Source organism: Hippoglossus hippoglossus, chromosome 19 (assembly GCF_009819705.1).
Source record: "Hippoglossus hippoglossus isolate fHipHip1 chromosome 19, fHipHip1.pri, whole genome shotgun sequence".
Lineage (NCBI taxonomy): Eukaryota > Metazoa > Chordata > Actinopteri > Pleuronectiformes > Pleuronectidae > Hippoglossus > Hippoglossus hippoglossus.
Window position 1 is genome coordinate 13,875,318 of NC_047169.1, and position 23,559 is coordinate 13,898,876.

At 40.9% G+C, this 23,559-nt stretch overlaps 2 protein-coding genes and 3 non-coding genes across 6 annotated transcripts; 2 read left to right on the forward strand and 3 right to left on the reverse strand.

Moving 5' to 3' along the window:
* Positions 1-36: 36 nt before the first annotated feature.
* trnaq-cug lies at positions 37-108 on the forward strand. Its single transcript has one exon. It is a non-coding gene; the product is annotated as a tRNA-Gln (tRNA).
* A 507-nt stretch (positions 109-615) lies between these two features.
* mrpl58 (mitochondrial ribosomal protein L58) lies at positions 616-4,189 on the forward strand. 2 transcript variants are annotated; one of them, XM_034570659.1, is made up of 6 exons: positions 616-783; positions 2,284-2,347; positions 2,402-2,461; positions 2,657-2,739; positions 3,779-3,948; positions 4,033-4,189. In XM_034570659.1, the coding sequence occupies exons 1-6, from the start codon at positions 622-624 to the stop codon at positions 4,115-4,117; spliced, it is 624 nt and encodes a 207-aa protein (XP_034426550.1). In that variant the 5' UTR covers positions 616-621; the 3' UTR covers positions 4,118-4,189. The 2 variants fall into 2 exon arrangements, with proteins under 2 accessions (XP_034426550.1, XP_034426551.1); XM_034570660.1 differs by having other exon boundaries at positions 2,284-2,308.
* A 1,398-nt stretch (positions 4,190-5,587) lies between these two features.
* Positions 5,588-5,659, reverse strand: trnam-cau. Its single transcript has one exon. It is a non-coding gene; the product is annotated as a tRNA-Met (tRNA).
* Positions 5,660-7,038: 1,379 nt separating this feature from the next.
* Positions 7,039-7,111, reverse strand: trnar-ucg. The gene has a single exon. It is a non-coding gene; the product is annotated as a tRNA-Arg (tRNA).
* A 2,810-nt stretch (positions 7,112-9,921) lies between these two features.
* LOC117752928 (cerebellar degeneration-related protein 2-like) lies at positions 9,922-23,208 on the reverse strand. The gene is made up of 6 exons (XM_034570658.1): positions 22,755-23,208; positions 14,290-14,402; positions 13,533-13,681; positions 13,282-13,446; positions 12,996-13,203; positions 9,922-11,803 (listed from the first exon to the last, which is right to left on the reverse strand). The coding sequence occupies exons 1-6, from the start codon at positions 22,831-22,833 to the stop codon at positions 11,036-11,038; spliced, it is 1,482 nt and encodes a 493-aa protein (XP_034426549.1). The 5' UTR covers positions 22,834-23,208; the 3' UTR covers positions 9,922-11,035.
* Positions 23,209-23,559: the final 351 nt, after the last annotated feature.

Below are 23,559 nucleotides of genomic sequence, written 5' to 3' on the forward strand. Positions count from 1 at the left end.
AATATATAGAATTCCCTCATCCTGCTTACGCACAGCGGTTCCATGGTGTAATGGTTAGCACTCTGGACTCTGAATCCAGCGATCCGAGTTCAAATCTCGGTGGAACCTGACTTTTGTGTTTTTCCTAATTTTGACAGCGTCACATTAGAGTCATGATGAACATCGAGAGTTACACATTTTCATCTACAAGAGAAAAATGTTTGAAAACAAGCCTTTCCTTGTTCTAAAGAAGAAAGCAGCCAACAAAAACGACTGTTCAACTTAATTTAATGCTTTAGAATTTTAAGAAGCCCCTTAACAATATCTTTAGATTTTTATTTTCATTTTGGGGGATTTGTATTTTACTAGATATCTCTAATAGGTATATCCATCTTGTTGTCCACTACAGTGAACATGTAGTGAAATGTGAATAAAGTTTTAACTTTTTTGATCTTGTACTACATCAATATTTCATTTATATCAGTAAAAACTGATATAACTTTACTGGGTCTCAGGAGGTTAAGTTGTTTTTATATTGTCAGAACATTTAATTTAATAAGAAATAAATAAAATGTGTTCACACTGTCAGTGTCTTTAGTGGAGAGTTGTTCATTGGCCAACGCTAAATGACGTCACACCAACATGGCGGCGTCCAGGGTGCGACAGTGTTATTTACTTTGTCGCATCGCAGGAATAAACGTGACTCCACGGCAGATCAAACCTGACACCGTTTTAGCAGGAGACACAAACAACACGTTACAGACGAGTGTTCGGTTTGCGAGCCGAAATTCAGACGACACACAGGTTAGTGACAGGTCGTTACTTCGGTACAACAGCCTTCTTTTTAACGTTACAATATTAGTTTGTTGTAATATAAAAGCCTTTATGGAGCCATCTATGATCTGGACTGTCAAAGATATAGAGCATAACTTGTGTACTGTATCATACCCAGGTCTTAGCCTCATTCAGGAAAACAAGTCATCTAGAATATTGTGGTTACACCATAAGTCTTTTTTTTTTTATTAGCAGGGATTCATTGACCCTGCTCATTCCTGATATTGTCCATCCCAGCTACATCACAACATCGTTTCAAAGGCTCCTTGAGACACATATAATGCAGGAGCGAAAACAACTGCACATTTATACATACTGGATTTGCAATAATACAGATTTTCCTCTTTCCAAACTGCAAAGGTTTAGTAGTGTAAGAAAACATTGATACGTGTGTGGAGATTCTCAGTCATCCAGGTACCTGGGACTCCCAGCAGTCAGACAGAACTGAAGAAGCCTCTTGGATGAGAGGGGAAACGTCTACAAGAAACTCAACTCAAGTCCAGCTGACCTGTTTTTTAGCGCTTGGATAAAACATTGATACACTTCAGTGTTGTGATATTATGTTTTGTGATACTCTGTCTATCACTGTCAATTTTTAGTTAATAACAAATCACAAAACACATCAGCAAATTAGAATGGCACTCAGTAGAGTATGTCCCTCCACCAAGGCCCAACCGTCTCCTTAAATTCAATCAAGCTGCACCAACCTTACACACTCAGAGATATCAGTTCCCTAAATGTGCCAGGTTTGTTTTAGTTTTTTCATCAAATTCCATTATGCATTATCTGACAATTAGGAAAAAATTCCCTATGTAAAAAAAATTAAATAAAAGAAAGTGAAAAATGTATTCCTGGATCCGCCCCATGATCCAGATCCGCACCAAACTTGTATGGGTTCTTCTCTGACCTGTGCCACATCAGACAAACAAACACAATGACACATAAAAGCTCAACAGCATTAACTTCTAATGACACAGGGATTACCTGCTATTTACGAGGCTTGAGCTGACCTAAGGTCCGTCTTTTCAACAGGAAGGAAAGGCTGACTGAACACATTGTCTTATTTGCCTTCGTATTTTATTAGTTGTTGTAGTGATTTGCCGTATCTGACTGCTGGAAAACAGAATTGTAATCTGTCGTCAGTCATGTGACTCTTCAGCTCCATCGTAACAATTTATTTTATCCATAAAGTCCTGTGTCTTTTTATAACCTGACAGTTTTCTTAAAGTAGATGAAGATCTAGCAATATGTTGTCTGCTTAGAGTATTTCAAAATGTACATATGTGTGTAATAGAACCCCTGTATCATGATGTGTGACATGTAGCCAGATCATTTCCAATACACAGCCCTGCCGAGATTGTCGTTGTGACTGCAAGAACAAATCAATAAAATCAAATAAATTCATAAAATTGTAACTGTATTGTGTACAGTAGGGCAATACATTTTTATTTATTCATTTTTTATTTTCAGGACACTCAAGTGCACATTCCAGTGGGTAAATACAAATCTATTTTTACCAAAACAGAACAAGTAAGTTACTTCATTTGCTTTTTTTAAACCGTGTTTTTATTCTCCTTCTTGCTCGTAGAGCGTCTGACCGTGTCTTACAGCAGAAGCAGTGGTCCTGGTGGTCAACATGTCAATAAAGGTTCAAACGTTTGACTTTATTATTTAAAATAATTGCTCCTTGATAGATAATAATATCAACAGCCGAAACGACATATGACTCCTGACAACTGTGCACAAGGCCTTGAATCTTGAATGTGTTCTGTCATGCACAGTATAATCCTTCTATGTATGTGTATGTTTAATATGTCCTGTGTGATGACATCTCAATCCACAGTCAGCACAAAAGCTGAGGTTCGATTCCACGTGAAAACAGCCGACTGGATCCAAGAGGACGTGCGACGGAAAATCTTTGAAAAGGTTTGTTTCTAAATGTTGTGGCTTCAGGAAAGTGTCCAAACCATCGATGACATCTGTGTAACCAGTGGAGTCTAGTGATATCTATTTTATGATTTATTTGATGGAAAGGCCAGACCATTTGAAGGCAATCTCCCTTTATTCTGACAAACAAAGTGAAAAATAAATCCTTTGATCCGTTTTTACATGTGTGGATCCCCTACACAAAAGTAGGTTAGCATATGATTCGACTCACAAGTAAAACACTGACAGAAAGGCTGACATACAAAAACTTGAAATGTCACATACCCCTCCCATTGAATACAACATTAGAAAGGGGACAGGTGAAGCGGGGGGCACACCCTTATGAGCAGGGGTCCAACTAAAAGTGGACGTAGGGGTACAGGACGTCACCAAATGCTCCACATTGACACCGGAGACCTATACATGCCAGGTAATAACTGTACAAAGATTTAGAGTAACTAACAATAAAATGAAATGAAATAAAATGCACATTGGATTCTTCACCACAATACTGCTGTAGAACTGCATTGTTACACTTATGTGTGTTACCTAAAAAAATCTTTCCAGGTGTGTCCCTTTGGAATGACCTGGTTTTCTGCATTGATTGGTCATAAAATATCATCCACTCTTAATCTAAGTCTTCAGTTTAAACTACTAAAACACAAACAAGTCAACGTTTTCATGTCTTTACAGAAGACGTCCATCAAACATTCACAATGTTGGTGGGAAAAGTATTGTTCTTTACATTGAACTGCCATATTCCTAAGAAATGTGGCTTAGATTTCAGTAAAGACATGAAAAATATAACTGTGTGTTATTAGCTTAAGCACATTGTGTTTGTCTATACTTATGACTTAAGACTGGATGTCAATGGCTCTGTTGAGGTCATTCCACAGCATCTCTATTGGGATTAGGTCTGAAGTACTGTGTGTATCAGAATAACATCTGTATTTGCTGCTGTTTTTTCTATTGTACCTTTTACAGTACATTGTGAAACCATCAAGAGCAAACATACTCGTTTTCTGCGTTGTTGGCACAGAACCAAAACCGCATCAATAAGGCCGGAGAGCTGCTGGTGACCTCCGAGCTGAGCAGGAGTCAGCACAGAAACCTCTCAGACTGTGTCCAGAAGATTTCCGCCATTATCGCTGAAGCTAGCAAGAAACCACATGAGCCAACAGCAGAAGACGTAGCTGTTAGGGCGGCCAGGTATGACCTCGTATCAGAGCACATTGGGGTTTTTTTCTGTTCACCTTGATAGTCAATGTGTCTAATGTGAGATACGTTGTGCAGGTTAGAGAAGAGGAACAAGGAGCGACTCAAACAGAAGAAGATTCACTCAACAATGAAGCAGAGCAGACGAGTGGATTTTGACTAATTGATTTACAGCTGTTTCTACCTCCCATCGTTGTTTTGTCAATAATAATATCATTAGAAATTATATCTCTTGTGTTTTGTCATTAATTCTGTAGGAAAAAAAATCAAATTTTCCTTGTAAACCCCAGATAATTGTTCTAACGACTTTAAGGAAGAAGGTAGATGACTTCATATTTCACTCATCTTTCATATATTTATATATCTGTCTTTTTCTTGCGATTATATATGAACAATAAGTACAGTCGCTGCACAAATAATTCAATATCTAAAGGGATAGTTCATCCAAAAATTAAAAATTCATTCATTATCTACTCCCCACTATGCCAATGGAGGGGTGGGTGAAGTGTTTGAGTCCACAGAACACTTGTGGAGTCTCAGGGGTAAACTTTGTAAGAGAAGAATCCAATACAATTAAAGTGAATGGTGAGTCCTTCAGATAAATAAAACAACAGAAAAAACCGAACATGCCTCCATACTGCTCATGTGGTGTCATCCAAGTGTCTGCAAGCCCCGACATTCACATTCGACTTGAAGCGGCGTCATTTACACCGTGTTTTACGCTGATAGCTTCCGACGAGGTGCATTCAGGGACGGTCGGGAATGCTAAGTCCAATCGCTTAGCCACTTCTGGTGGACTTTTAGGCGGAAAACCACTCGTTACGAGTTGAATATGAATGTCGGGGCTTGCAGACACTTGGATGACACCACACAAGCAGTATGGAGGCATGTTGTGTTTTTTTCTGTTGTTTTATTGCGTCTGAAGATGGGTCACCAATGTCTTCAATTGTATTGGATTCGGCTGCTGCACTGTTTACCCCTGAAACGCCGCAGTGTTTTGCGGACTCAAACATTTCACCGACCCCTCCATTGGCGTAGTGGTGAGTAGATCATGAGTGCATTTTCATTTTGTGGGTGAACTATTCCTTTAACATCAAATCTCTCCAGAACCGCCAACTTCTAATCATATGCATACATAGAGTGAATGATAATAATAATAATAATAATAATAATAGCAGTCTTTGTTTTAATACTCCTCTACTTGTATCCAACCAGTGCTCCTGTAACTAATACTTATGTACACATGGACAGTCGAGATTTTACTTTAGAAATAAAATTTAAAATGAACAACAAAAGAACATTTTAACACGTGTAGCTTTGAACTAAGGGGCCCTATCGTCCGTTCTCTTCCTTAAATGAGGTCTGATTAAATTGGTAGCATATTTCATCCATTCTCCCGAGCTCCATAAACTTCTCCAGTTCCAGTCCGGAAGAGAAAGTCCACCTCCTCATCTTATATACACTATTTAACACCTCCACGCAGTCCTCTATCTTAGGTACCTCTGTCTTCAGCTACTTTCTGGTAATAAGCTTTATTTTACTTGGTATCGGCGTGAACCTAAATGTTTATTTGTCCTTAAAGTTTATAAATTCTATGTTCTGTTTTCAAAATCGCGAAAAACAAAAAAACACATAGCAGAGGATGGTTTCGATCCATCGACCTCTGGGTTATGGGCCCAGCACGCTTCCGCTGCGCCACTCTGCTATATACCGCACTGTGATGTCACAATCATATTTACCCTTAAAACATACGCGTTCTAACTCGTGGTGCATATAAATTCCCCTTATTTACTGTTATTACTTAAACCGAGTACCTCTTCTCTAAAACTGAAATGTATGGAACATTACAATAATCACGATCAAAACACGTGTTACATCAATGTATGTTGTCGTAAGTAAAAAGGTACAAGGTCAGAGTTTATGCTGTGAATGGACCATTTAGATGGAACAAAAATTACTAAACACACACAGGCCCAGTAAACTAAAGTATAATGTATCTTATCTACAGTTTATGGTAGAAACAGATGACAAAGAAATATATTAGGCGCCATCTGGTGGTGAAATAACCGAGTGTTTGTGTTTTGTTGGAAGCAGCAGCCGAGGCCTCCTAACAGCTGCTTCCTCTGGATGTCCTTCTGCTCACATTTGATATGTGTTGACATCAGATCTTGTAGGAGAACCCTCCAAATGAAGCAAGTGTTTTTAAGTTCATGTGAATGATGCTGCTTGATTTAATCACTGATACAACTTCCATTTTATTTTCTGTTAATATCCCACCTTTTGGGTGAGCAGTCAAAGTCCAGACCACACAACAAAAACACCAAACCATAGTTCTGCAAGATCTAAAGACAGCAACAACCAACCCATCGTGAAGAAGAGCATCAAGGAAGCCCAGCTCACAGCCAACACCCCCATGACTGAGCACCTGAAAACACAGAGCACTATCCCACCAATAACACATATGAATACACACTGCAATGTAAATAACACATGACACACACTGCAATGTAAATTACACATGACACACACTATTCACACAAGCCACACCAGACACACAGGAACGCACTGTAGACACAAATAAACTCGTGCACACAAATGCGAATTTCACATGACACACTAAAGACACTTTCGTTTCTTTCTTCTATTCTCTCTCTCTCTCTCTCTCTCTCTCTCTCTCTCTCTCTCTCTCTCCCTCCCTCTCTCTATCTCAAATTCAGAGAAGCTTTATTGGCATGGCCATAGGGAAACAGACGCTTACATTGCCAAAGTGTAAAAACAAGATACATAGAAGAAATCTGACTGTGCTGTTAGAAATATATACATATAGGTCAAAGATGACTTAAGATAAAATAGAAAAATGTGGGTTTTTGAATGATTTAACCTAAACTAGTGTAACTTTATTTTTTTCTGCATGTCAGTTATTTTAGAGCAATGTTCAGATCAAACCTCACAACTTTTCAAAAAGAAAAGCTCTGTAGTCCAGCTCGATATGAAGCATTTCAGCACCAAATAACAATATATAATATTTAATAAGTAGTAAATAATAGAAGAAAAATGTATATACCCGATGTGATGCTAAAACATCGACCACGAAGGGACTCGAACCCTCAATCTTCTGATCCGAAGTCAGACGCCTTATCCATTAGGCCACGCGGTCAGATCGACTATGAAATAACCCCATACTGTATATAAACATGTATATAAAGGCCAAAAACACATTTCACATTTGTTTCTTGGTTTGCGTCATATCTCTATATAAACGTGCATGATCATTGGAGTCTATCACAGTTTTCCACTTCCGGTGCAAACTGTGGTCCAGCTTAGGACTGGTAAGTTACAATAAGGGCAGCTTTAATTTGACTTGCTGTGTTGGTGTTTGTTTGGCTTCCTGTAAGCTACAGAACTGTTTCATAATTAAAGTTTATTCAAGATGCGTGATCACTAGGGACGGTTTACGCGGAAGGGGGGGGTCAGGGCCCATATCGTTTGAGTATCAGTGCAACTTTCAATATATAATATTACTTTGTATAATACTATCTACTGAAAGCACTTGTGCTTTTTATAGATGCAACATGAAGCCTTTTTAACTTTTTTAAAATGTAACCCCCCTCTTTTTTGGCTCACACACTTGTCCCTCGATAGTTGTGAGTGTCCTCACAACTATCGAGTGTCAACTATCGCATTCCTTTGCGTAAGGGACACACCATACAACAACCGGCGGACAAAGCAGAATCTCGGGCTGACTGGCGCGGAGAAATGCGCTTCCGGTGTGAATAGCCAGGCAGCTTCCGGCTCCGGTGTGTCCCTAGCGTTAGCCCCTCACCTTAACCGTCACAACTAAATGCCTAACCCCTAACCAAATCTAACCAGGAAACCAAGTCTTAACCCTCAATCAGTGCATTGAAAAAGTGAGGACCGGCCAAAATGTCCTCACTTTGTAAGGTCTATGCTTAAAATGGTCCTCATGAAGACCACACACACACACACACACACACACACACACACACACACACACACACACACACACACACACACACACACACACACACACACACACACACACACACACACACCTTTTTCATTTCTCCATTCAGTGTAGACACAGTGAATACAATACGACAGGGTGCATTATATCAATGCTTTATTAAAAGTGGGTTCAATAATGACATGACCAGAGTAATCTTTGATAACAATATCTTGTCAACTAATAATGCACAGGTAAGTAAAGCAAATGAAATGGGTTTATTCAGACAGTATGTTAGTGACATTCACATATAGGCACTGAAAAAGTAAAAAAAGAAACATTCACACAAAAAATAAATACACAGGCACAATTTTGTATGAGTTATACTAAATATGTAAGAGATGAGGCGTCAAAACTGGCGAGACGTTACGGTACAGAAACCTTGAGAGCCAGGCTCTGGTTTGTCTACGCTAACACATGTTCCACCCTCGTCCCCAACTTGCATCATCCTAACAGACATGAGCATTGACCTCAAATGCACTTCGTACACCATATCCACAGGAATTACATTTCAGAAACTCTAAATTAACCTTCACTTCATCAGGACGTAACAGACTTGTTTCTTCAATACCAGGTTTCAGAATATCATCCATGCTTTTTCAAAACACACATGTAGGGCCTCTTCTGGTGTCCGCTGGAAAGGATTCAAGCTTCGTTACATTTTGAATTTAACAGAAGGATCAGATATAAAATATTAGCTGTAGTGACATTCATCATAACAAAGGTTTATACATACTGTAGGACGTTACCTAGAAAAAAAAGGCATAGGTATTGTATACTGTGAAAAAAGGTGCAATATATTTGCAGGTTAGTTTTATAGTTTGGTAAGACTGCTAGGTGAAAACAACAATATGCGTCAATTGTTGCAGGTTAGTTTTATAGTTTGGTAAGACTGCTAGGTGAAAACAACAATATGCGTCCATTGCCCATGGCAACTTTACTCGACAGCGGCTTTTTAGCATTTAGTGGAAGCATCACTCCGACACAACTGGTTTGACCTACAGTATAAGCTTGCAAGTATAAGCTACAGTATAAGCTTGCAGTATAAGCTTGCAGCTTATACTGTAGATATTGCTCTGTACAGTGAATAAACAGCAATGCTTCTTAAATTTCAATGGGCAAGTTTATTTTGGACCCAATGGCATTTTTGTGGTCTATATGAAGACCTACTGCAGTTCTTATAAGAGAGCGGAAGTGACTTTAAAACAGTGGAGGGACATGTATAATTTCGAAAAGCAAACAAAAATTCCAGTCTGCCTTTTCTGAAGCTTCACAGTTAGCAACCTCTTTTTACACTTGATCTCAAATGCTGTCTTTGAATTAAAGGAGAATGCGCCCAAGTGTTGACTCAGCAACATAGTTGAACATTTTCAAATGAGATAAATGCTTATTTGCTTTCTCGCCGACAGTTTGAGGTGTCTGAGGAAATATTGATACCACTTAATGTATGTATGCTAAACATGACGCTACAGCCAGCAGCAGGTTAGCGTAGCACCATAGAGACATGTATATAAAGGTTGACAATGCGTCTCCACTTCCTCCCACTATCCAGAAATGAAGCCAAAATATCCCGGACATGAAGGCTGCCATCTTGTGCATTTACAGCCAGAGTCTGCCCATTATCCATAAGAGGATGGAGTCCCGGTAGCAAGGTCCCGCCAATACATGTGTTCGACCAATCATGAGTCACCCCGATTTCACTCTTTTTGCTATGCTAGGAAAATCAGCTACTAGCTGTAGCCAGGCATGACAGTGGTTTTGATCTTCTCATTAAACTCCTTCAAATACTTCTCGAAATGTCATACTACTCCACAAAAGGCACAGACACACGCACACACAAACATATTGACGCATCATTTGCGTCAATATGTGAGAGGGTCAATCTTTATCTCTCTTAATGCAATCACACAAATGTTAGTCCACTATAATAACAAATCTACCAGATAAATGTCATGTTTATTTTAGATTTCCACTCATGTTCCTGATGCAATTTTGTCGTTTAGCCTTAGCGTTACGTGCAGTTGTGAGCATCACGGACAGGTTGCTGTTATTGTGTTATTGTGGTGTAGTATATGCCTTTACGGTATTAAGGCAGGGAAGCCAGGATATATGAAGTAGAAACACTGAATCAAATGATATGAGGGGAGTGATCTATAGTCCTTAACAAATTCATTCATGTTTTATATGCTGCATTTGACTAAATTCTGCAGGGTTTAAAATTGATTACATGCAAATCAGATACTTGTGTATGCTGGAAGGTTTCAATTCGGGATTAAAGCCATGCAGTCTAGTTTGACCTCAGATAAAGGCAACATCCTACTAATTCAAACTACAACGATCTTTGTCCACACAATCGTTCTGGCTCTGTATCAGTTTTAATCCTCGTCCATACCAACACGCCTGAAAACGCATATCATGTGACCACTCACATACACTGGGCATGTGTGCCGGTGCAAACAGGAAGGCATGCTCGTCCCGCTGGACAGGGGAATTGTCGCCGATTGCTGTAATAATAGCTTGTCTCGTACTCATGATAACAGTTGTATCATTGTAAAATACAGAATTTAACTGCACAACAGCTGTTAGCAAAGACAGCAGGGTCAGCAACGCTTGTAATTGATGATCCATGTTGCGTTCTAGACTGGTAACCGAGGCTACTGCCAGTTGTTTTCTAACGGAAGTTCATGTGATAGAGCCTGATGAATTAGACAAAACTAAGTCATGACCAAAAAGACCCAATCAGCAAGCAGTTGTAAATATCTATGTCATTGTTTCCAACCATCTCCATTTCTGCCCGTCCAGACTAAAACACAGCCCCAGAGTTTTCAAACTAAAACAGGTCAAGCAGCGTTTCCAGACTCCAGAGTATTGTGGACGCCAGGCATATCCGTGGCAGGGTTGAAGCGTTTTAAAACCAAAACATATTAGTGTGGTTTTAGCAAAAGTGAACTGTACTTGAATTTAGCAGTTTCCGCGATAGTGCCCTCTATAAGAATGTTTACACTAAACCTATTCTCAGACACATAACCTTCCTCTAATCAACCAATCAATGAACCGCTAGTGTTTACTAGATTTGCCAGATTTGCCAGATTTGCTAGACTTAACAGCTTTGGTAGCTTTGATGTCCATCTTGGTCTTCTGGATACGAGAGAAGATCTCCTTAAAAAGGGCCTTGTACTCTGGCGTGTTTTGTCCCAGTCGTTTATCCACCGCCTCCACCTGCTTGCTGATGCTCTCGATGGCTTCAGGGGTGGATGGCGACTGGGTAGGGCTTGGCGGTGGTACCGGGATGGGGCCCATAGCACAGTCTTTCATGGATGGGTCTCGGGAGACTGGTCGGGAAGTCTGAACCTCGGCATGACACAGGCTCTCCTCGTGGCGCCGACACTTCCCTAACAGCTCCTCGTATTTCTCCAGTAAGGCGTGGTACTGCTCGTCCACCTCCCTGAGGATGGACATCCCTCTCTTCCTCACGCTGTTGGCGTGCAGGGCGTAGCTGCCTCTCCTGCGGCCGGACGCATCGCGGGCAACGATGGCGTTGAGCGCTGTGTCGCTGCAGCTTTTCCTCACAGGGTTGGACTCAGGTAATGTTGCACCCCCGACGCCCCCTCCGCCTTCAGTCTCCTCCCTCACCCCTCCCCCCGTCTCCGCGACCTCCACCTCCAGGAAGGTGTCAGTCTCCGGCGTGCTGTTGAGGACAGTCTGGGTGAGAGTCACGCCGTCATCCTCGCCGCCCAGCAGGAAGGTTCGAGCGCGACGTAGCTGCTGCAGCTCCTGTAGCTCCACCTCCAACTCTCGTACCCTCACGTGGCAGCCCTCAGCGTCCTGGGAGCAAAGACAAACACAATTTTACTTTGAGACAAACAGATTCTCCTGACAGAGAAGCTACCGTGGCCAAAAACACAGAGAAAGATAATGCATCGTGTTTAAAGTAAAAAAAAACTATAAACCTATAAAACAACAAAATTGGCTAATGTTTGTTATCTATGGGGGATCAATTTGACGTTGCACAAAATCATTTGATCCGTTATCATTATGATAAACTATAGAATGTAACAGCTTTAATGCTGAATTGCAAACTTTAATATTGTATAAGCAAATTAAAGTGTTGAATGGGCACCAATCTGATACTGTGCTATAGATCAGGAGAAGCAGCGTCTAACCATTATTTTCATTACTGATAAATTACTAATTAATCATTTAGTCAATGAGTCAGGCTTTAGGACCATGAAATAAATGAGGCTTTTTTGAGGCATATCAAACCCACTGTTACATCACTAACATCTGTTATCCTTTCAGTTTGCACTGTTATCTACATCACATTCTACAATTGTACAGCAGTCAGGCAACAAAGAGAACACACTGAATGCTCTCAAATGAAATCAAATATCTGAAAAAAAGATATCTTATGTCTACTATTCTGCTCTCAAAGTGTTATTCTTGAAAATCTAATTTAATGAAAGTTGTTGTTTTTCTAGATTCATTGAATCAACTTTTGTGGGCCATGCAGTTACAGCCCCTCACCAGTAGGGGATGCTGCAGCCTCATCAGCATCCCTATTTGCTGTGTCCTTGTCTATAGGGCAATAATTAGAGAACTTAGACAGTTTATAAAAATACGATGTATATCATGGGGGTATTTTATGTTTTACGCAGTATGCATGGCTGCATTTAAAGGAAAAAGTTTATATTGTGTGTATATATATATATATATATATATATATATATATATATATATATATATATATATATATATATATATATTATCCATAAAAATGGCTTCATAGGAAAAATGGGAATATCTTGTGTAAGCAAAGTGATGGTATCCACCCAGTCAGTGTCATTATGTGAAGCTGTGGAAGCTGATGCTCGGAGCAGTTAAAGCTTTTTACGTTGACTGAAGAAAAGTCTTGATTAATATGTTGGTATTTCGATGTCAGCTACAACAGCTTGTGATGTTATGTGTCTGTCCTTGCTGGGTTTTGTTTTCCAAACAGACATCATGTATGATTCTTCACCTGCACTCGCATCTGCAGCCGTGAATACTCCGAAACCAGGAGGTTGCACTCCCTCTCCACGCCCTCTCTCCGCCCCCTCTCAGTGCGCACCGCTGCACGCAGGGCCGACACCGCCTCCCTCAGGTGCTGGTTCTCCTCTTCAAATGGTGGACGCTTTGCCTCCACGGTAAAGCTTTCAGCCCTGCCCACTACAAACTCATCCTCATACCTGGAAACATGACACAAATATATATATCAGGCTTGTTTCTTAAAGATAACTGTTTTATAAACTGCAGGAAACAAGAACCTGGGTGCTGTGCAGAGCTCCCTCAGGCAGGGGAACGAGTGGATGGTCTTGCGTCGCTCCCTCTTCTCCCTCCTGACACGGAGCTGCTCCATGGAGCGTAGCTGCTCCACCTGCCCAGAAAGGGACTCCACCTGGTTCTGCAGAGTATCAATGGTCCCTGTTAATCTGGCCCAGGAGGAAGAGGAACATTTAGGAAGTAGGAAGAGGGAGGATGAGACAGAAGAGACAGGAAATCCCACAACCCCTCTCACCTCTCGATCTTCTGCTGCGAGGCCTTGCTGTCTGTCACAAGAGTGAGGTTGGTGTGTTCCAGCTCTCGGGCCGTCCCATCCAGCTGCTCGTACACTTTGGCGTGCTGCTCGTTCATGTCCCGCAGAACCTCCAGCTGCTTTGATAGGTACTGTTGCACAAACACACACACACACACAGGCTTTGTAAATACAACTGCAGGCAGTAAACGCAACACACAATTCTACAGAGTTACAACATTGTTAGTAGAAGAACAGCCAGGAGGGAACAAGAGCTTCCTCTGGCTGTTATTGGAATTTGGCTGTGCTCCCAATATTATTATTTATATATTTATGTACATATAATTTGTTTCTTCTTCTTCTTGTTCTCTCTGAAGGCCGTGTGATAATAATGGAAGACCCTAAAAAGCTATTAAATGGACCTTGAGACAGTTACTGTTTCTAAGATTAAAGGGATTTAAAACCTCCACTTTGACAGAGTCATAATAGTAGTACTTAGTTGTACTATCATCAAAGTACATATACATTAGAAAATTGAACCATTCAAGTAAACAACAGTTTGCATGGCTGTCTTGTCCTTCCCTAGAAGACGTCGTTATATTTCTTAGACTATGAAGAGTTGTGGAGAATGACCCTTTTTAGTAAAGCTTCCAAATGTCTTCCAAAATATAACTTCGGCCACAAGCAGGGGATCATGGGAGTTGTTGAAAATCTAAAAGGAAATGCTCCTTTCTGCTTCGACAGGACTCGTCATTCATACCTCAATCTCCTGCACTTGCTCTTCATTTGTGATGTACATCTGCTGCAAGGAGTCCTCCAGCTCCTTGTTCCTCTCCAGTAGAGTCTTTCCCAGCTCTGCCGCCAAGTGGAGGTCTGGAAATGGGAGAGAAATAGAGAGCAAGATGAAGAAACCTGCCCAATCTGATGGGCTCGCGAATAAATGACAATTCGTCAAGAAATTGTATTTTCAAAAGAGTGTGGGTTTGCTCAAAGCTAACACGGAATGACTTAAATGTGCACCTTACTGAATCAGGAATTGAGTATGGATGTTGGAATTATAATTGCCCCTGTGTAAATTGTGGCCCCTTTATGGGCCTTGATTTAGAAAAATCCTAGACACTACACTGGTCACAGGTGAAAGAAGAACATCTAAAAAAGAAAGATGTTGAAGATGGATACAAAGTGTGAAAGGAGAGGACAGGGGGGGAAGAAAGCCAGGGAGAGGGGGGTGAAGGAGGGACAGATGAAGACAAAAGGCAGCAATATGAATATGTACCATCTTTCCCTTTTCACAAATGTGAAAAATGAAATGATTTCCGAGGACATGAAAAGAGGGAGAAGCTAATCTCACAGACGCCAGCCGTACAATTTAGATGACCTGCTGTCAGGATTAATAGAGCATGTTCTATTCTAGGCCACGTTATAACAGGGTCTGGAACAGAATTATTAAAGGGTCCGTCTCAGTCTGCACTAGACTGCTTCAATTATAGAGCTGAGGGAGCAGAAAGACAGACAGTGATCCTCCCCGCAGCACGTCTCCCTGCAGGTGACTGAATATGAAGGTCAGAGTCTGGTGCCAGGATCAAATTTTGACTTTAACTTGGCAAATAACGGACTAACTGTACTTTGCAAAATCCAGTCTCTAGTACTTACAACATATTGCACAATCCCTCCACTGAGATTAGTGCAGGAGATTCAACGTACATCCACTGTGTTCAATAAAGATGTCAGTGACGGTGAATTTTTTGTCACGTCATGTTCGACACCAACCTTTTATTACTCCACAAATCCACCTCTGAAATAAAGATGTCATCTGTCTTTATTCTAACTGTGCTCTGACTCAGCAGTATTGATGGCCTTCATCGTTGGGTGTGACACAGCAAAATGTGGTTTTGTGACCTCACAAAAAGAGAACGAGGAACGAGAGCGAGCAGCTGATGAAGTCATCCTCTCATACAGCCCTGGCTCTGTCTTTAAAGATTAATAGTGATGACTAGGACAGACGCCAGGTCTACAGCCGCTTCCAGCCACTCCTGACCTGCATCACTGCAACATTTACCTCCCACTGCGGTCTGAAGCTCCTCTGTGCTGTGCAGGCGGTTTCAGCTCGTGGTTTTGTTTCAGATAAACCAAACTAGTACCAATTGACAAAGAGACAAAGTTACCGACATGCTGGTGAACGCAGTGTAGCATTTAGCCGCTAAAGCACCAGATAATGAATGTCAAAGCTGTTCCACATCAGCTGCAGATTAGATAGACACCTTTGCAAACAAATTAGCTATATCAACTTCTTAAAGCAACACTATGCAACTTTTGCTGAGCAACAGCGCCCTCTGCAGCCACACGTGGAGATTAAGTCAGTTGTGGCCAAGCATTGAAGTGGTTTTCATGTAAAGAAAAAAACCAAGTCTTACAATGTGTTGACCGGAGCTCCGACTGTGTCGTCCCACTCACTTTGCAAAATATGTCAAATGTAAACATAAATTCACACCTTTTCTTCATTGTTTATTCTGTAAAGTTTAAGTTTTCATTTCGGCACATTCGACTGATATCAGCAAACCGAAAAATTGGTCCCGCTCTAGTTTTGTAGTCGCCTCACTCCTCAGTTTTCTGTCACTGCATGTTTTGAAACTCTGATCCTCTTCTACCTGCAAGTCCTGTCCTCACCTCCCTCAATTAGACTAATGAGCAGCAGGTTCAACAGCTCCATATGGACTAATTCATACTCCCTCTGTAGTGATGGCATAATGACTTCCTGCGGGGCCCAGCTCAGGTACCACTGAATGGATCCTGACTCGTCGCTGGAGCGAGTCCAGACAGCCTTCATTCTGTTAGGACAAGTTCAATGGACAGGCTCTGCGGGAATACTGTGCAGCTCAAAGCGTGGAATTAACATCACTCATGCTGCCCAGAAAACATTATCAGCATAACCATGAAGGAGTTAAAGGCGACATAAATATAAAAAGCACTCTTTCTGGATTTCCAGATCATTTCTTAATTATTTTCTTCTCATGCATCGCATCTATAGTGTATTTGTCATGAGATAAACTCTTTCACACAGCATGTCTGTAGCCTGTCACTGTAGCTTGAAACCTCTCATGTTGTGTAGTGTTTGGTGCCAGAGGCCGTTCAGTGAGACATAAGCAATTGAAAGTAGTTGTTGAAAACACATTATTACACATTTAATTTGACCAACAAACAATAAATCAAAATATCTTGTTTAGATTTAGTTCATGCAGCTGACCTGAGCATTCCCTCTGTAAATGAACTAAGAATTAATACCTCTGCCAAGGAGGTTATGTTTTCATCCCTATCCACTGGTTTGTAAGCAAGATTACACAAAAACAACCAAACAGATTTCCATGAAACTTAGTGGAAGGATGTGGTATCGGTCAGCGAAGATTCCATTACATTTTGGTACAGATCCAGATAAAGGGCCAGAACCAGGATTTCTTCACCACTTTTGTTAACATTGCAAGATTGTTTGGCATTTTAGTTTTTTTCTCAGGGAAGAATTCATGGATTTTGCTGAAGAACAGTCAGGCATATTTGGAGGTGGGTATATATGACTGTGTACATTCAGATTCAGATCAAGGGGGTGAATCCAGAAATATATTTTCACTTTCTTTAACATTGCAAGACATTTCACTAACATTTTAACCACTTTCCTGGGGTAAAAATCAATGGATGTTGATGGAAAAAAATAGGCACATTAGACACTGATATCTATAAGTATGTGCTATTTGGTGCAGTTTAATTGAATTTAAGGGGACTGTCAACCTTGGTGGAAGTGTGCACTCTACTGATTATACCAGTAGAGCGATTCTTTTTTATTAAGAGGATACGCAACAAGCTCTTCAAATCCTATCCGGCCTTGGGCTAAACGGAAACCGCACAGAAAACCAGAGCAGTTCATGTTCACATTCAGATGTGGACTTCTCTTTAGCTGCCTGAGTGAACGCTGCACAGTCAAAAGCATCAGTGAGAGGAGAATACCAGAAGGAAGGGGGGGAGGAGCAAGCAAGAGAAGGATGAAAACAGACAGAGTGAGAGAAGGGAGGAGGGCCAATCGATACAGCTCGCTGCACAAGCAAACTACTTAGCAAGTCAATACTCGCCACACACAACTATCTGTCTGCTCCATACCGACCTGTCTATGCAAAGAAATTAGACTCAAAATGTGTATTATTGCATGTTGAAAAGTCAAATCTCTAAAAATATTTGTAACGTTTCATTTTTTCTATATATTTACAGATTGATAAATGTGTGCGCACAGATCAACTGAAGCAAAATCTTTGTTTCTGGCTGTAGAATCCTTTTATGTTATTGAAATAGCTTCATGTGAATATGTGACGTACAGAGTGGAATATGTGGGAAAAGGGTATTGTTAATGAAGTATATATGGCCTGTTTCTTTCCTAATTAAATAAATATTAATAAAAGTGATTGGCAATTTACAGACCTGTACGACTGAATATCTGTTTACTGATCAATATGTCTGGAGACTTCTGGCCTGTATTACTGACTGCTTCAAGCCATTCACTTTTTCTTCTTTGCCGTTTTTATTCCCTCTAGGTTTTATGTGTTAATTGGTTCTATCCATTAACTGTATATAGAGATGGACGATGTGTCTCCACTTCCTCCCACTATCCACAAAGGAAGCCAAAATACTCCGGATATGAACGCCACCATTTTGTGCATTTGGACCCAGCTACCCTTTTCAGCTACATAAACTAACAATGCACCATCTGCTAACATGGAGGGTTTAAGACCTTTACTGCAGCCAACCAATAGGGGGCAATCAAGAGGCTATGGCTTCACTTTAGAGAAGCAATCATGTCTTCTATCTTTATATATATCTACAATGGTTTGATCTTTTTCAGTTAGTTAGGTTGTTAGGTAATTGGTAGCTTTGTTAGTTTTTTAGTTAGCAGCTCTGGTTCACAAAAAAGACAATTTGTGACCAAATTATACGGTGGCTGAATAGATAAATAAATATGAATGTAAACGAAGGCCATATGTCCCAGTTCTCCACAAGCACTTAAACACAACATGCATTTCCTGTGCAGCTGGAGGCAGGAAAATGATCAGTGAAGTTGGGACTAAAACTCAGTTGATAAAATATGAATATCCTATTTACAATGTTAACATTTGTTAATTTGTTTTACGTGTGTTCAAATGGCTTGGTATCAGTGTGTGGATTTTGGAACACAACATTTGTGAGAACCCAAAATGTACTTTACATTACTAGATAACATCATACACATTTGTGACCATTTTGAGTTTAATGTGTCTCCAAAGACGTGAGGCTTGATGCACACGAGATGAAAGCAGTGAGGCCACAACGCAGACGTAAACACATCATGAATGAAGAATACATTTCCTGCATGAACAAGAAGAGCAGCTGGGAGAGGGTTTGCACGCTAAGAGAGCTGCACACAGTGAAAACAAGGCGAGTTGAGCTTTTAATCACCATTTACTATTGAATTTTGTAAGAATCCAAGGGTATATGTGCATACATAGGCATATTCGTTATTATACTGTAACCGGTAATGTCTTCCACAGATAGAGCTGTTTTGGAAAGGTGCATGTCACCCTTGAGATTCATTGGAATGTGGAAAACAAGGCGTCTTCTCTTCCCCTTTTCCTGTGTTGCAGACCAGACTTCCAAATAGAAACGAGATACAATGGCCAGAAATGAATTATTTACTGCTATATAGATGAGGGTGGTTCTTTATTATAAACTGCCCTAATGCACTGTATGATGTGCTCCTATGCAGCAATATTTTATGGTCCATGACTCTGTCCTTGGGTGTCGTGAGCATTTGTTAAGCTGCAACAGGAACATTTCGAGAGTGGAGAAAGCCTCTTGTCGGACGAAAGAGGAGCCAACAAGCCTCCAGTCTGAGCTGGTCGAGCCACGTAGTGCATTCATTTCTCTTTCATCAGCCAGCGGAAGCTCCAGCTAACACACAATAGGCCCAAACAAGGAAGCATCCTAATTACATGTCTGCACTTGCTCTTGGTTTCAGTGTTTGAAATATGAGCTGCTGAATTTAGCTATTCATGCGTGGATAATTAAATTTGTATTTAATTTAAATTTATATTATAATTTGTGGCCCAAGGTAATGCAATCAAATATGCCAAAATTAAGTCAAGATTTGTCAATTGCATCTTTAAAATACCTCCCTTTTTTAGTTGTTTTTTTTCTACCATGAATACGACATACCAAAATTCAGTTGTGGGAAAAACAGTATGTTGTACCAAAAATAATTATCTTTTTGTTGTTTTGTGTGCCCAAAATATGATTTGTCTTCGGATCGGATCTAACCTTTTTATCAATTTCTCTGAAGGTCTGAAAACTATCACGATAGGCGGAGTTAGTAATAACTAGCATGACTAACTATGTCGATAACTATGGACTGAGTCAGCATGTGATGGAACCAACACACAACAAAGGGGACTTACTTTATAAGACATAACATTTATAAGACTGTGATCATGTCTGTGTTTTATTTCATTGCACTATATCAATGCAGACAATAAAAAAAAGCCAATAGCAAAACAATCCAATGAAACACAGTGGCAGTATTTCAGTCCTAGTATTATTGGATCTCAGTGTTACATTCCACTACAACGTGTTACTGGACAAACTGGAAAACTGGGTGAGAGATTCTGGCACAGCACTTAACTGGTTTGAATCCTACTTGAAGGACGGGAATAAGTACTGTGACCCTAACATGTGTGTTTACAGGTCTCTGTATCGATCAGACAGCAGCAGCTGACCAAGATAGTTGTCAGATCTTTACACTGGCTTACACTGGATCTTTAAACTGATTCCAAAATACTGCAGTAGCTTTATAGAGGACTGAATGGTTTAGGGGAAAAACACTTAATGAACTATCTAGACTACTATATATGCTCCACATTTTAGGAACTAAATCTTGTTTTTCTCCATCTTTTTTCGTCTCAAGTTGCTTTTGTCTAGATGTCCTTCACAAAGCACTTGGATCCCATTGTTGATGAAGTGCTTGATGTTGAAATGCTGATTCCTGCATGACAACAAGGTACAATAAGGTGTCGTCTCTCTCTGAAGGGCATGTGGCTTCCTGAAATGTCACACCACTGAAGATGAGCTCGGGCGGTCAGCACTCTGACGAGGTCCGACATCCTCTCTGCTCCATCAAAACACACAGCTCAGGACGGGAGGACACTGCTCATTTCTACACCAGCCATTTTGACTTTCAATTTCAGTCCTGCTCACCTCTCCCCTTCACCATCTCCCAAAATAAAGATGACTAAAGAAGATCTATTTTTATCCCCAGGTGCACTGACGTGGGTGGACAGGAAGGAAGATTTCTGACAAATCCGTGGCATCATGGCTGTAGACATCTTTGTGCGCGCATGTGTCTTTCTAGTCAAGTAAAATCTCTGCATCAGCACCATTGCCACCTCAGCCAAGGGAAATGTACCATTAGAGTTACTTGGCAGGAGCAAGTGAATGGGAGATGAAGAGACCGGAATTTAAGTAAGTGATGCAGAGGACAGAAATGAGTCCTTGGGTGTCTTTGAACACTGATGAGTCATTTGTTGACAAATTGCTCCTGAGATCGATCATAAATTCACGACAAAATTATATTAACTGACTTTATTTAAGCTGGATTTAAGACTGCAAGTCATGCACAGCAAAATATTGTATATGGTGATTAAAATTTCCATAATATATCTGGTGGTAAACTGGCCAATGAATATATTTGGAGATTTTAGTCCATGTGACCTCATCCAAAATATTTTCCTATCTGACTGGTTACCATTAGTTTCCAGTTAGTTTTATATGGAAATCGGCAGATACCAAGTCCATCTGGCATAAGAGGCATGTGATGAAATGCATTTTGCATCAATGATGAAATAAATATGGAAATTCTTTTTAAGGATTGTCTTTTCCAAAAGTAAATAGTAGGACCGTGAATAACAAAGTTGAATGTGGACAGTCACTTGTACAGCTACTGCAGATTTTACATCCAGCATAATGCGACCATGCAGAGCCGGAGGCTTCATGGAACGATACAGGTCAATTAACTGACTCTGAATTAGATTTATTAGACAAAGACTCAGCAATGAAAGCCTCCTGCTGGAAGGTTTTTCCTGTGCAAAAGTTAATTATTCAAGCAGATCCGTTAAAAGATCAGTCGATTAATCAACTGATCCTCAGACAGAAAACGATTTTGATGGTTGGTTTTTAGGCAAAAACATTTGATGGCTCCAGCTTCCTAAGTGTGTTCATATAGACTATAAAATGGGGCTGTGCAATAAAACAATAGCGATAATTATCGCAATATAATTTGTATCAATAGCAAAAGGTTAAATTTAAATCGATATACTGCTTATGCATTGTGTAAGCACAGTGAGCAGATACATAAAACACATAATTGATATACATCTGATTTGTAAAATGCTATGCTGTTAATCATTCATCAGAAATAATAATTTGACATTTAGCGTGATAAATATTGATATCGACTGATATCAACATCTTTGTCATGATACAATTTTTGGCCAAATATACTCAATCATCCATCCATTGCATACATATGATTCAATACTACTCGTACTTTTTAGTGCAGTTCTCATTTGCTTGATGCCAAAATTAAGGTAAGTGCCCTTGGAATAATCAATACACTCTGATGACGTGCATACAATTGGTCCCTGTATAATGAAATTGTAAAAGATTCACATTGAATACAGGGGACCTCAGATTTTACAACAACCCAAAGACGCATCTTGAAGAGTGAAATAAAGCAGATCGAATTTGATGACGTTTTAATCAACTAATTGATTCATTGACTAATATTTGCATAACAGCAAAACACTATATTTCACTTTTTAAAAAACATGATCCATGGACTGCAGCCGTGGTTTAGAGCCTGATAACACGAGGATGCGTCTGGTGCTGACATGTCTCTGCAATGCAAGGCCCAGCTTGGCGTGCTGTCAATGCATTGTTGTCAAACAAGCGTCGCCTGCACGGAGGAAACTACCACATCACTGTTGAAGTGATCTCAGTGGAACCGAGGAGAGACTCGCACCGGACGGGTCTCTCTCCTCTCCCCCGGGACAGAGGGCCTTTGTTGGGTGCAGGGCCAGCTGACCGGCCGGCGCATGCAGCTGACACCGTGTGGATGCTGCGGCTCACATGCAGGGGGAAGGATGTTGTGTCTGGTCTTACCCTGCTCCAGGTCCTGCTGGTCGTACCATGGCTCTTCCTCTTCGGTCACAAATTCCTCCATCCTCCACACGCTTAGCATGGGTGACCCCCTTCGTCCAGAACCGGAGTGGGCGGGAGGGACCCGGAGAATCGAGCCTGTGTGTGTCCGAACAATGGAGCTCTCCGGCGGTCAGGCTTCTCCGGGAGGCAGCGGACGCTCCTTGAAGCTGGAGCTGCGCGCAGGCTCTGTTTTCTGTTGGTGTGTCGCGTCTCTACGTGTTTCCTCTTTCCTGCCTCCTCTCCTCCGTGTTTCCTCGGTCACTCCCACTCGTCATCCCCCCATCTCCGCCCGGCACCGGCCCATCCCGGTGCTCAGAGCCGCAGCAGAGGATCCTCGGACGTGGCAGTGGCTGTTGCAACAACCACAGCTCGTCCCTGTTATCAGCTGCGCGCCCATGACGCCTTCAAGTGCTGCTCGTAAGCCTCAACGTTGCACCTCAGTTTTCACCCCCCAAAATTTTGTTTAATTTGATCTCAGTGCTGCATTCGACCTCCACAACTGTGTGGGACTTTCTGCCAAAGGCACTTAACTGGTTTGAATCCCACATGAGTTATCTCCTGTTTTTGTCCACATCTGAGTGGACAAAATGAAATGCGGGGTTCCCCAAGGCTCCATTCTGGGGCCTCTTCTGTTCAACGTCTTCACGTTCCCACTAGCTCAGTTTATAGAAAAATAACAAAACGTGTTGTGCAGATGACACACACATTTACATAACCAAAATTTTCCCTAGTCTCTCACTGTTTCCTACGTCACTCCCGTCACTCT